Source organism: Lagenorhynchus albirostris, chromosome 5 (assembly GCF_949774975.1).
Source record: "Lagenorhynchus albirostris chromosome 5, mLagAlb1.1, whole genome shotgun sequence".
NCBI classification, from domain to species: Eukaryota; Metazoa; Chordata; class Mammalia; order Artiodactyla; family Delphinidae; genus Lagenorhynchus; species Lagenorhynchus albirostris.
In genome coordinates, this window is record NC_083099.1 from 24,471,617 (window position 1) to 24,485,177 (window position 13,561).

A 13,561-nucleotide genomic window follows, 5' to 3' on the forward strand; every position below is an offset into this window, starting at 1 on the left:
CATACATGTACTTTAAAAAAAAGTTTGAAGGAACTTAGTGTCGAGGGAGGGGGAGGGGGAGTGGGAGTGGGAGAGGAGGTCAGGCAGAGAGGCTTTCTTTCAGTTGGGAAAGCCCTGATGAAGAGAAAAAGCAACAGATGTTTCTTCTGTTACAATTGAGGTTGTTTCATTCAAAATTCACAGTAGCTGGAAACGGGAGGGGTGGCCATAAATCTGACTTAATCAGTGAATAAAGAAAACTTAGTCATTTCAAATTTATTCTTTTACATTCAGGATTTGAGAAACAGTATAGAGTAACATATTCTGAGTAACATACTTTTTGAAGAGGCTTTTCTTAATCTTAAAAATTTTATGTGTAATTAGTGGAAATGTGAGAAAGCTAATTTTAGTGCCTTTAAGTGATGAAGAAAATGATTATTAAGTCATAAAGAATATTAGGAAAAAAACGAAGCCACTATAAAATATATAAGGAATACTTAGGTGGCAAAAGTTTGTAATTACACAATAGGTATTAAGGCTCAAAATGAAATTGCAGTATGAAACATCATTTGCATTTAGTGAGAGACTATTTTATCTTCAGTGTGAAGCCATGAGACTTACTTCTAAAGAGCTTTGAATAAAAAATGTGGGAGAAATATTTTGAGTTTAATTGAAATGATGTGTTGCAGTTTCCCTCTTTAAAAAAAAAGATAGTAAGTAAGCTAATGGAAGGAGGGGAATGTTTATCTCCTGAAAAGAATAAGAAGAGCTTGGACGTGATATGCATGTAATGAAAGCAGTCAAAAAATAGTTTTTTAATTCGTGGAGTTCATAATGAGTAAAGTAAAAATCTATCCTTTTACAAGTAACATGTAGAGAAGTTCTGTGCTCCCGTATACTGTGTGTTTATATACATTACAACTTTATGTATTTCTTAAAGTTAGCTCTTAGAAAACCAGTGCTGAGCGCTGAATCTTTCACATATTAGGCACTTATTAAATTTTGCCCTACCCTACACTGTAAAGTTAGTAATAACATATAATAGCCAAAAACTTCTTTGAACCGTAGTTCAAAATTTGCATACTGAGCAAATGTTAAACGATTTTCTAAATGTTTAGTTGGTCTAAGGAAAGGACTGAGAAAGATACCAAGATTCAAGGAGGTTATTAAAAATGTCTCTTGCTCTGAGCTAGGATCTGTGGTCTTCCCTGAAGATTTTCTTTGCTTCAAATAATGACAATAGAATTTAGAGATTTCAAAACTTTTCAGATCATTGTTTGAATTAAGATTGAGTTTAAAATCGATCTATGTACATTTTGCTTTTTTAAGGAATAGCAATATGGAGCATTTGAATTTTTTTCTAAGATAACCAACTTACATGGAGTTTAAAATGGATTTACCAAGTTATAGGTTTGATTAGAGTAAGAACTTTTATAATTTTGACCAAAGAATGTATAGTTTTGATGGAATAGACAGTCCTAAAAAAAAGTTGGTGACCTCACATGTGAAACAGAACTTTGACAGCATCATAGATTGCAGTTATCAAAAATGTGGGTCAGCGGCTTCCCCGGTGGCGCGGTGGTTAAGAATCCGCCTGCCAATGCAGGGGGACACGGGTTCGAGCCCTGGTCTGGGAGGATCCCACATGCCACGGAGCCACTAAGCCCCTGGGCCACAACTACTGAGCTTGTGTTCTAGAGCCCGCGAGCCACAACTACTGAGCCCACGTGCCACAACTACTGAAGCCCGCGTGCCTAGAGCCCGTGCTCCACAACAAGAGAAGCCACTGCAGTGAGAAGCCTGGGCACCGCAACAAAGACCCAACGCAGCCAAAAGTAAAAATAAATAAATTTATATTAAAAAAACTGTGTCACTTATGATCATAAATGTAGGCATGACAGTACGTTACAGCATCATTAACAACAGTGCAGAAGTAATTGAGACTGTTAACCCTTCAATTTAAGAGCAATATATTGGCTGAAAAAAGACTTCTGGAGTGAAGTACCTGTGGTTCCTGCCTTATATGTGAACTCTTTAGCAAAAATTGATGTCTGGGGCAATCTGAGCCTTCCCTATTCATTTTTCTCCAATTCAGAATACCCAGAGAGTGACCGATGTAGATGTTCTCTCTGCCTTACATATTTTAATGCAATTAGAAACTGTTGACGGTGACCTAGAAATCTCTCATTTCTGGTGTGGAAGTCAGAGGGAAGATTTGCCGGACACCTACATTTTTCTGAAAAGAAAACCTTTTACGCCGTTGTTTAGGAGCAGGTATGAGTGTTGTGCCTTAAGTGTATTATGAGCTAACTCTGTTTTGCAAGTGGCTCCAGGAACGGATGGTGTAATAGCATTCTTCCTTTCTACCAAGTTTTAAGCAACCAGTTTTCAAGTGAACTTTTGGGTCTTGACTCTAAAGCTGGAGATATCAGCAGGGGGCTTTGTTTTCGGCATTTGGCTCTCTTGCAAAGTTTGGCAGCTCTCTTGGCAATTTCTCTGACAGAAAGATGAAGAGACTTCTAACTGAGCACTTACTGTTTGCCAAGTAGACCCAGTAGAACTTATTTATAAAATTTAGCAGTATCTTTTTTTTTTTTTCTGCGGTACGCGGGCCTCTCACTGTTGTGGCCTCTCCCGTTGCGGAGCACAGGCTCCAGACGCACAGGCTCAGCGGCCATGGCTCACGGGCCCAGCCGCTCCGTGGCATGTGGGATCCTCCCGGACCGGGGCACGAACCCGCGTCCCCTGCATCAGCAGGCGAACTCTCAACCACTGTGCCACCAGGGAAGCCTTAGCAGAATCTTTTAATGGGCAAGATTTTAGTACAAAAGCGTTTGTTGATACTGGTGTCTAAGATTTCCTGCTCTTGACAGTATGGTTTAAATGTAGCTTCAGTAATAGCTCTCAGTGGAACATATTATTGAAATACGAAGTTGGTAACAATGCAATTTTGAATGAGGTACTTAGCATGACCTATGGAATATAATGATCCCTTTTCTTATTTGCTAAGGAAAAGAACTGCCTTTGAAATTCTGATTCATGGGTGGTCTTTGGTCTTTTTGAATTTGTGTCCTAAAGTTTTAAATTTATTTTAAGAACTCACCTTTTAAACTCTGGATCTGTCTGTAGTCATTGCCACCTTTTGTAAATACTAGAAAAATAGCTTCTCTTGACTGTAAATTTAAAATGATTTATTTGTTAACACTGTCTGGGGCAGGTTACCGTCTCAGAAGGTAGTGGGCTTCTTCTTGAGAGTGATTTCCAATTCAGTGCCTTTGGGTGTTGTAATGCTCATCAGTTCTGACCCTTGTGGTTGCGCCCAGCTGCGTTGATCTCCTCTAGCCATTCAGTGGCTCTTGGTACCAGATAAAATGTGCTGCTTTCTGTTCACACTCTTTTCTAGGCATGCGGACAGCGTCTGTGTGCCATCTGGCAAGTGTGTTGGCTGTGGTGATGGTGCTAAAAGTAGTGGTTGAAAATAGGCTAAACATTGAAAAGATACAGCATTTAAGAACAAGAGACAAAAATGATGATGATGATAATAATATAAGGGTCACTTGGCCCCTTCTCTTTTTAAAATGAAAATAGAGGTAAGTGTAGTAGAAAGAGTCTACTTAGACTCCATTACTTCCTGAATTTGAACAGAGAGGAAAGGGGCACTTGCAGCAGTTTGTCCCAGTCCTTCTTGATCCTAATCATCCTCTGAGGCACTTGTTTAAAATACGGATTCCCACCTGGTTTCTTTAGGTGTTTAGTGGAACCCAGAAATACGTATTTTGAATAAGAGGGACACTGCCCCCTCCCACTTTTGTTCACCCCCTTTGTATCCTATGTCCAAGCACATTTGGTAAGAATTACTGGGAAGGCGTGGAAGAACCAAGTTGTTTGAGGCCATATGGTAAACTAATTCAATTATTAATCAGAAGATAGAGTGTCCAAAACTGGGAAATTCTAATTAAGGAGGTGGAAGAGAAATGAGAAAATCAAGAATTAAAAGACGGTCCTTGTCTGAGCAGGGTAAATAGAAAAAGGACAAAAGGACATGTTTTAAATAAAGATAAAGAAGCCAGTGAAGAAGCAGTAGGATCCAGCCTCTAGATGAGATGCATGTTTTTGGATGGACATCGACCAAGTATTGAAAGGGAAGGGTCCTACAAGAGAAACCCAGTGAGAATGGACTAAATGATTTCTAAGATCTTTTAGCTTTGAGGTTTGATGAACTAAATGAAAAGTTATAATATTCCAGATACTAGAGCTTGAATTAAGGAGTTCATCTAAGCAATGAAGAGGCCCTGTTTAAATCCTGACATGTAGGAAGATGGAAAAAGAAATGTTTTTCTCCTTTCAAGTTGAAGAATCCGGGGCATTTATGGTTCTGGATACCAGAGAAAGAGGGAGCTAGCTAATTGTTTTAAAAGGTGTCCTCCAAGTAAAAATGCTTATCGAAGCCAAGAGAAAAGACTTGATCCTCTAGGGAAAGTATGTAGGAAAGACTGAGGTAAAAGATTTATTGACCCATTAGGAGTATACCCTGAGGGCTGTAGAACTGTTTTTTGTTATGGTCATTTCGAGGATCCTTTCTGTGGTTCTTTGGAAAGATTCTGGTGAGGTGGTCCACTGGGGGGAAATCACAGAAGTCCTGTGCTCTGACAGCTGCAAAAACATCCCGGCTTTGGCTTCCATGCCTGTGATATGTAGGAATGTGCATTTCAGATCTTCTGTCTTTATCTATGCGTTAAGGATACTTGATTTCCATTTTGGAACCACATACAGAGAGGGAGGTTCTAGAGGTCACTTTAACCATTATACTTTGGAGATATTATGAACTTTTATCTTCTCTTTCTCACCCTGACCGTTTGCAGTGATATTATGGTCACCCACGTTAAAGAGTTTAGTAATGGATGGTGGCCTTTGGATTTAATCTTGGCAACTTTGGTGAACATGATTGAGTACAGATGCAACAAAATAGAACATAACAGTGTTATAGGGTGCATATAGGTAATGCACATTATAGTAGCTAACCTATAAATAGAATGAAAACTAAAAAAAAAAAATCTGAGTATATTTAAACAAAACCGAATGAAGTCAGAGTGACTGCAAGGTTTATTTACCTTCAGTTCCCGTTCCTGACATGCACCTTATACATGGATGTGCTGTATTTTACTATCTTACAGATTTGCTGTTTCCAGTTGGATATGTTGTCTTTTCAAATTAATTATGAGCAATTAATATGTGTTTCATTTATGAAGATAGTGCTGTTGATCTATTGGGCCTGAGTTATTTTTCAAATAAAGGTGATAGATATCCCCTGAGCCATCATATTGTTCCCCCTACTTTACTCTCTCTTCAGTGACATATGTTGCTTTCTAGATGGCCGGCTGAAATTAGAAATATAGTCTGAAGGTTGTGGAATCTTTGCTCTTTGCAAAATGAATGGGCCTATTCCAGAACCGACCTGGGGCTTGACCTCATTAGTACTGTATTTGAAACTGATCGATAGTCCTTTAAAACAGTTATTAACAAATAATTAAAAGGTAGTGTGGGAAGGAAAGAGATGCTTGACACTTTTCTTCTTCTGAGTCTCCTTATTCTCTGTTTGAAATGTTAATTGTGAATGAAGTGAAGCACATGATACTGTCACATAAGTAGGCAGATCAGTGGAGCAAATAGAAAGTCAATAAGGTAGACTTTCATGTTAGCATGGGGGAGGGGGAGTAGATTACTCATTAAAAGTAGCCATTTAGGAAAAATAAATTGGATCATTCGCTTCTCACATCAAATAAATTCCAGATGGTCAAGGATGTAAAATTTAAAATGAAGGCATCGAAGGATTATAAGAAAACATGGGGGATGTTTAATACAGACTTTAATATGTAACGAATGATAATTAAATTCAAAGAACAGCATATCCAACTGGAAATACCAAACGTGTAAGATGAGTAAAACATAGCACACCCATGTATAACGTGCAGCTCCAGGGTGGGAAGCGAAGATAAATAAACTTTGCAGTTACTCCAACCTCCTTTATTTTTATATTTAAACAGACTCACAGACCTTTTTAATGGCACTAAAGTCATAAAAGGAAAGAACTATGAGATGGACAGCATTCTTTTAAAATGTGGAAAGAAAATCATATATAAAAGCCAAAGACAAATGTCAAATTGGGAAAAATATTTTCAGCAGGTATAACAAAGAATACTCTTATTCCTTCGATATTTAAAGAGGGTCAACCAATAAAACAAATCATCAATAGCCAATAGAAAGTTGGTCATAATTCTCAGGAAGGAAAATTTAGATGACTTTTAAACGAAACACGTCAGTCTTATTCATAATAATAAAACCAAAATAAAATCAATGTGAGATACTATTTTTAACCTAAAGATTGACAACAATAAAGTTTGATAACACACTGAGTTGGTAAGGATATGTGGAAATGAATACATTCCATACATTTCTGAACAGGGTGAATTGTTACAGCCAGTTGGTACAACCAATGTGTGTAAAGACATATGTGTAGTCATTGCAATATTACTTGTAGTAATAAAAGATTTTACTGTTAATCATGTTTGTAACACTAAAAGCTTTCCATTATTAAGGGACTCAGATAAGCTGCTAGAGCCATAAAAAGAAGTATTACATAGCTAATGAAGTAAATATTGAAGCAAAATTACATATGTATGTACGTAGTATGGAAAGACATCTAAAATAGGTATAGTATTGTTAAGTGGTAAAAAAGCAACATGCAAACTGATATGCAAACCATATGTGTAAGGAGAAAAGGATATGTATTGCATATATGTTTGTACATGCCTAGTGTATTTCTGAAAGGTTATATATGAACTGGCACCAGTAGCTGTCACTAGGGAAGGGAATGGTTAGGTGGTGGTCGGGGACGAGAGGAGACTTAGTTTAACTGTATACTCCTGTCTCCGGAATTTGTATCACATGCTTCCATGCAGACATTCATGTATTTGTGCATTCATTCATTCATTCATCCATCCAACAAATATTTGTCGAACTATGCTATGTCCCAGGCACTGTGCTAGGTGCTGGAGATACAGCGGTGAATAAGATAACGAATCCCCTGTTCTTATAGAACTTAACATTCTGAGAGTGGGTGCTTATATGATTGTAAGCAAGTAAATATAAATTTGCAGTACATCATATACAGATAAGTACTCTGGCGGAAAGTCATAGTAAGTGAAGAAGTGCTGATGTAGGGTGATCAGGCATCTCTGATACACTGACAGCTGAGCACAGTCTTCAAGGAAGCTGGGGAATAAGGCATGTAGCTATCTGCGGGAAGAAAGTTACTGGCAGAGGAAACTTTTAAGGACAAAGGCCACGAGGTAGAAATTTGCTTGTCATGGTTTGAGGAACCGCAAAGAGGCCTGGGTGAATGTAGTGGATTGAAGGGAGAGATTTGACAGTTGATGAGGTCAGAAAGGAGGGGTCAGGTGACACAGGGCTCTGTAAACCATCACACAGACTGAGATGCAAAGCCCACTGGAGAGCTGAAAGAGAATTACTCCACAAAGCAGGATCACACTGACCGCTGTGAACAGCAGTGCTGTTCAGTAGGATAATGTAAGTCGCATAATTTAAAATTTTCTAGTAGCCACATTTAAAAAGGTAGAAAGAAACAGGTAAAATTAATTTGAATGATAGATTTTATTTAATCCAATATCCGAAACATTATCATTGAACATGTAATCAGTATAATCAAATTTTTAGAGTTAGGTTTTGATTACTTAGCCTTGAAAATCTGTATTTTACACTTAGAGCACATTTCTGTTTAGATGTTAAATTTTCAACAATTGAGGTGAAATGTAGTACTACCAAAACAATAATGCTGTTTTTAATGGGAAAATATTTTATACCGCTTCAATTTTTAAATTTAAATTCGTTAAAATTAAATACGTTTAGAAATTAGGTCCTCAGTTGTACTAACTACTAAAGTCGTGCTTTATAGCCTCTGATCTAGTGACTACTGTATCGGAAGGCTTGGGAGTAGTTTTGTGGGGTGAGGTGGGCCTAATGCAGGACAGGTGGATGAATCAGGAAGATATTGCAATAATTCAGTCTAGAAATGGTGACTTGGATCATAGTGGTAGCTGTGGAGTGGATGAGAAGTGGTTATATTCCAGATAACATTTTATTTTATTTTTTGTAAACATTAAATCATTTTTATTGTGGGTATGGATACAGACATATAGCAAAGAACTAAGTAAAAATTTAAAATAAGGACCACCATCATAAATGTAAACCAGCAATGTTCTGACACAGCCACCTCTTGCTACATAAATTGTTTGGGGTTGGTTTTTTGTTTTTGTTTTTTTTTTTTACATTGGCCATCTACCTTTTTTTTTTAGTATATACAATTAAAAAAAAATAAATTTATTTATTTATTTTTGGCTGTGTTGGGTCTTCGTTTCTGTGCGAGGGCTTTCTCCAGTTGCGGCGAGCGGGGGCTACTCTTCATCGCGGTGCGCGGACCTCTCACTGTCAGCGGCCTCTCTTGTTGCGGAGCACAGGCTCCAGATGCGCAGGCTCAGTAGTTGTGGCTCACGGGCCTAGTTGCTCCACGGCATGTGGGATCTTCCCAGATCAGGGCTCAAACCCGTGTCCCCTGCATTGACAGGCAGCTTCTCAACCACTGCGCCACCAGGGAAGCCCCAATATGCAATTTTTAAAGGTTACTTTCCATGAACAGATACTACAAAACATTAGCTATGTTCCCTGTGTTGTACAATACACCCTTGAGCCTATCTTACACCCAATAACTTGTGCCTCGCACTCCCCCACCCCTATATTGTCCCTCTCCTTCCTCCCCACTGGCAACCACTGGTTTGTTTTCTATTCAGGATACATTTTTAAAGATAGGACCAATAGGATTTATTAATGGATTGTATGTAGGCTATAAGAGAAGGTCAACAGTGATCTCTTTTGGTCTAAACAGTTGAAGAATGGAGTTGACATTTAATGAGATGAAGAGAGAGATGGGAGAAGGAGGTTTCTGGGTGGGATGGGGAACAGTCAGGAATTATATTTTGAGAATGTTAAGTTTGAGATGCCTGTTAAACATCAAAATGGAGATATTTGAAATGACAGTTGGATACATGAATCTGAAGTTTGGGCGAGAGGTTTAATCTGGAGAAATATACATGGGAGCTGTCAGACCACCTAGTGAGGAAGAGTTGACAGAGAATAGTCGAGGACCCATGTAAGGGGCTCCCGAATGGTTTTAGAGAGGAGGATCCAGCCACCAAGACTGAGAAGGAGAAACCAGTGGGTTTGGAGGAGAACCAAGAGAGAATGGAGGTTTGGATGCCAAGTGGAGAGTGTTTGAAAAGAAGGTGTGTTTTTGTTTATTTTTTTTATTTTTTTTTTTTTGCGGTACGCGGGCCTCTCACCGCTGTGGCCTCTCCTGCTGTGGAGCACAGGCTCCGGACGCGCAGGCTCAGCGGCCATGGCTCACGGGCCCAGCCGCTCCGCGGCACGCGGGATCCTCCTGGACCAGGGCACGAACCCGCGTCCCTCGCATCGGCAGGCGGACTCTCAACGACTGCGCCACCAGGGAAACCCAGAAGGTGTGTTTTTAAAAAGTATTAGATACGGCTGGTAGGTTAAGGTTAAGTTGAAAACTGAGAATTGACCATTGGATTTAGCAACGTGGAGGTGATCTTGGCAAGAGCTGTTTCAGTGAAGCTGAGGAGCGGGAATGGGAGTGGGTTAAAGAAAACAGAGTGGAGAAGTGGACACAGCATATGTTGACAGATTTTATGAGTTTTGCTGTAGAGCGCAACAGAAAAGAGTTGGTAGCTGGAGAGCTGTGTATGGTTAATAAAAGTTGTTTTGTGTTTTGTTTTTAAGATGAAAGAAAAAATGCATGTTTATGTGCTGGTAAGAATGACCCAGCAGAAGGGGAAAGATTGTGATGATGCAGGAAGTTTTCAAAAGAGAAGGTAGCTGGAGGGATGTAATTTAGACAAATCCATGAACTACCTGTTTATAAAATACATTTTAAAAGTAGATAGCAGAAGGTAACAGAAGAGGAAAAGCAAGAGGATTGTATAATCTGTAATTAGCTTCTTACTAATAAATAATGAAATTGCCTAGGTCACTTTTTCCCATTTTTTAAATTAAGGTATATTTTACATGTATATAGTAGAATTAACCCTTTTTAGCCTAGAGTTCTCCGAGTTTGACAAACACATACATACACCACCACAATGTAGGTCATTTTTTTTTCCAATAAATTTATTTTATTTATTTATTTTTGGCTGCGTTGGGTCTTCGTTGCTGTGCGCAGGCTTTCTCTAGTTGCAGTGAGTGGGGGCCACTCTTTGTTGTGGTGCGCAGGCTTCTTAATGCAGTGGCTTCTCCTGCCGTGCAGCACAGGCTCTAGGCACGTGGGCCTCAGTAGTTGCGGCACGCGGGCTCAGTAGTTGCGGCACACGGGCTCAGTAGTTGTGGCGCACGGGCTTAGCTGCTCTGCAGCATGTGGGATCTTCCGAGATCAGGGCTCGAACCCGTGTCCCCTGCATTGGCAGGCGGATTCCTAACCACTGCACCACCAGGGAAGCCCAATGTAGGTCATTTTTAAACTTACCTTTAGGGCTGTAAGTTTACCTTGTCCTGTGAAGTTTGGACCCTGTATATATGGGATATACACTACTTCTGATTTGAGGTATTTAGAAACCCATAAAATAAGCATATTCTTTCCTATAATAAGTTACTAATTAGGTTCTTCTGGGAGAATGTGATATAGGCTTGGGTGAAGATCTTCCCCAAAGCTTATTCAGGCCAAAAATAATTTTTCCCCCAGCAGGTCAGTACTGTGAAAAATAATTTATGTTGGCTTCCTGTAGACAAACCACAATTATTTGACTGAATTTTTCATTTTAATTGGACATATTGAAGGTGATTAACTATAACTGAAACCCCCCAAAGGATTATGAGTGAAAGAAATCTTTGGTGTCTGGACAATTCTAATGGAAAACAGAAGGATTCCAGTTATTCAAGAGATCGAAATAAAATTTGAGCCGAAATTTTGTGCCTGTGCAGGGTTTGGCGTAAGTGTTAGCTTTTCTTAGCCCCTTTCCTAGGTGATCGATCTCATTTTAGTTAATTCAGGGAGCTGCCAGCACCAAAATCCAGGCAGGTCTTTAAAGTTTTGTTTTTAATAAATATATCAAGTGTCAGGCATTGGCTTTTGGGCAGTGTCAGGACCCTGTTGCCACGGAGCTATGAATTAAGGCCAGGTACTTAAGAAAAATTGTTTAGACTTGGTTTGGTTTACTCCTAATGTGACTGAAATTTCAGGAGACTGGATGTTTATAACCTATTTAAATGTACTTTTGAGTCCAAAAAATTATATTTCTGCTGCTGAACCTAGTTGATTCGATGAAAGCAAACTGTGTCTAAATACGTGGCTATTATTTCTGGATATTACAATTACTGAAATCCCAGCAGAGCCCCTTTAAACGCTTCTAAAACATTTCATTTTTGCTAATTCTGAAACACAGGTACTTCATTTATAGATCGTCACCTTGTTTCAGCAGCTGTGGCTGATTCTCTGTCACTGTCTTTTTTTTCCTTCAGACTGGCAATAGCTTTTCCCATTATAAAACAGGTGCATGCATGTTCATAAAACTTTATTAGTAATAAAGTATAAAACAAAGTAAAACACTTCTCCATACTACTCACCCAGAGCTAACCTCTATTATTGTTATCTTGCCAGACTCTTTATGTGTATGTAAACTTATGTGTATATGTAGTTTTTAAGGTAAATGGAATCATACCATTTAATCATCCTGTCTTATAATGGGAACATTCTTCCATGGCAATACATACTTGTAATTTTTTAAGGGACTTTATAATATCCCATCATATGCATGTACCAAAGATGTTTAAACATTTAAATTGTTTCCAGGGTTTTGCTTTTATCCACAGTGCTGCAATCCTAGGACATGTGTAACTGTTCTCATCTGCTTAGATTATTAGGATACACATCCCGCAGAGGAGTTGCTGGTCAGAGGGTATACCCATTATTAACTGAGACGTTGTTGCAGAGGCCAGGGATCACCTTGCCACTTAGGCAGCAGAGGGCAGTTGAAAGATTATTTGTTGAGGTAGAAAGAGCCTTTAAAATGTGTATAATTGCTTATAAAGCCCTTACTTAAAAATTTATACTCTAACACACAATCCTCAAACTCCTCTCTAATTACACTGTCGGACTGCCATCCAGAAAGGCTCTCCAATAGTGTTAGCCCCTTGACTGCAGTGGATAGTTCACTTGCCCTGAGTATCCGTAGCACTTAGCATTAGTACTTGGCATACAGTAGGTGCCAAGTAAATATTTTTTTATTTTTAAAATTTTTGGCCGCACTGCACGGCATGCGGGATCTTAGTTCCCCGACCAGGGATCGAACCCGTGCCCCCCCTGCAGTGGAAGCAGGGAGTCCTAACCACTGGACCACCAGGGAATTCCCTAAATATTTTTTAAATGCATCCATTTTGCCACATCTTTACCAACTCAGGACATTATCAGACTTCTTAATCTTTACCAATCTGGTACATTAAAAAGTTTCTTTTTGTGTGTGTGACTTTTTTATTTTTAAAATTAAGCATCTATTCCTGTGCAAATTTGTTTACCAAGTCTGAGATTTGTCTTAAATGTATTGGGTCTTTTGCTGTTTAGAAAATATTTATTTTTAGGTAGTCAAATCTGTCAGTCTGTTTTCACTTAAGATTTCTGAATTCTGTAACATGCCTGGAATGTTTAATTTTTATATTTAAGCATTTGGTCTTTCTGGGATTTATTTTTGTGAAAGATGAGAAATCTAAGATTTTTTTTTATCCAAATGGACAGTTTCTTGTCTCAACAACATTTCTTAAGTAATCTACCCTTTCTCCATTCATTTGAAAAGCTATTTACCATATATAAAATTTTCATGTATAAATGAAGTAAATTTTGGACTTTAACTTCTGTTTTGTCAATTTCTTTGTCTGCATCTTAGCCAGTGTCACATGATTTCAGTCCCTTTAGCTATGTAATAATTCTGAAATCTGCGAGGCTACGGTTCCTCTCTTCCCTATTATTCCTTTTTTCAAAATTTTCTTGGCTGTTCTCTGTCTTTACTCTTCCAGAAACACTTTAGAATCAATTTTTTAGGTTTATTAAGTTCCATCTTCTTTGATATTAACTGCCATGACAGATCTGGCTTTAACGAGGTTTTTCTATTTTTTTTAAGATTTAAATTTATTTATTTATTTATTTTTGGTTGCGTTGGGTCTTCGTTGCTGCACGCAGGCTTTCTCTAGTTGTGGCGAGCGGGGGCTACTTTTCGTTGCAGTGCGCAGGCTTGTCATCGTGGTGGCTTCTCTTGTTGCAGAGCACGGGCAATACTTGTGCTCAGCAGTTGCAGCACGCGGGCTCTAGAGCACACAGGCTTCAGTAGTTGTGGTGCACGGGCTGAGTTGCTCTGTGGCATGTGGGATCTTCCTGGACCAGGGCTTGAACCCGTGTCCCCTGCATTGGCAGGCGGATTCTTAACTACTGCACCACCAGGGAAGCCCT

At 39.0% G+C, this 13,561-nt stretch overlaps 1 protein-coding gene across 10 annotated transcripts in view; it reads left to right on the forward strand.

The window, feature by feature from the left end:
• TFDP2 (transcription factor Dp-2) overlaps window positions 1-13,561 on the forward strand; it is a 164,961-nt gene that overhangs the window by 97,880 nt on the left and 53,520 nt on the right. For 4 of the 10 annotated variants that reach the window (XM_060149709.1, XM_060149700.1, XM_060149702.1 and 1 more), the window contains one exon: window positions 9,423-9,569. The exons of 5 other annotated variants lie outside the window; for them this stretch is intronic. In XM_060149709.1, coding sequence (XP_060005692.1) covers window positions 9,449-9,569 — 121 coding nt within the window. In that variant the 5' untranslated portion in view covers window positions 9,423-9,448. Of the gene's footprint in view, window positions 1-9,422; window positions 9,570-11,038; window positions 11,055-13,561 lie in introns of those variants that run through there. One more of the 10 variants, XM_060149708.1, reaches the window with a different exon arrangement.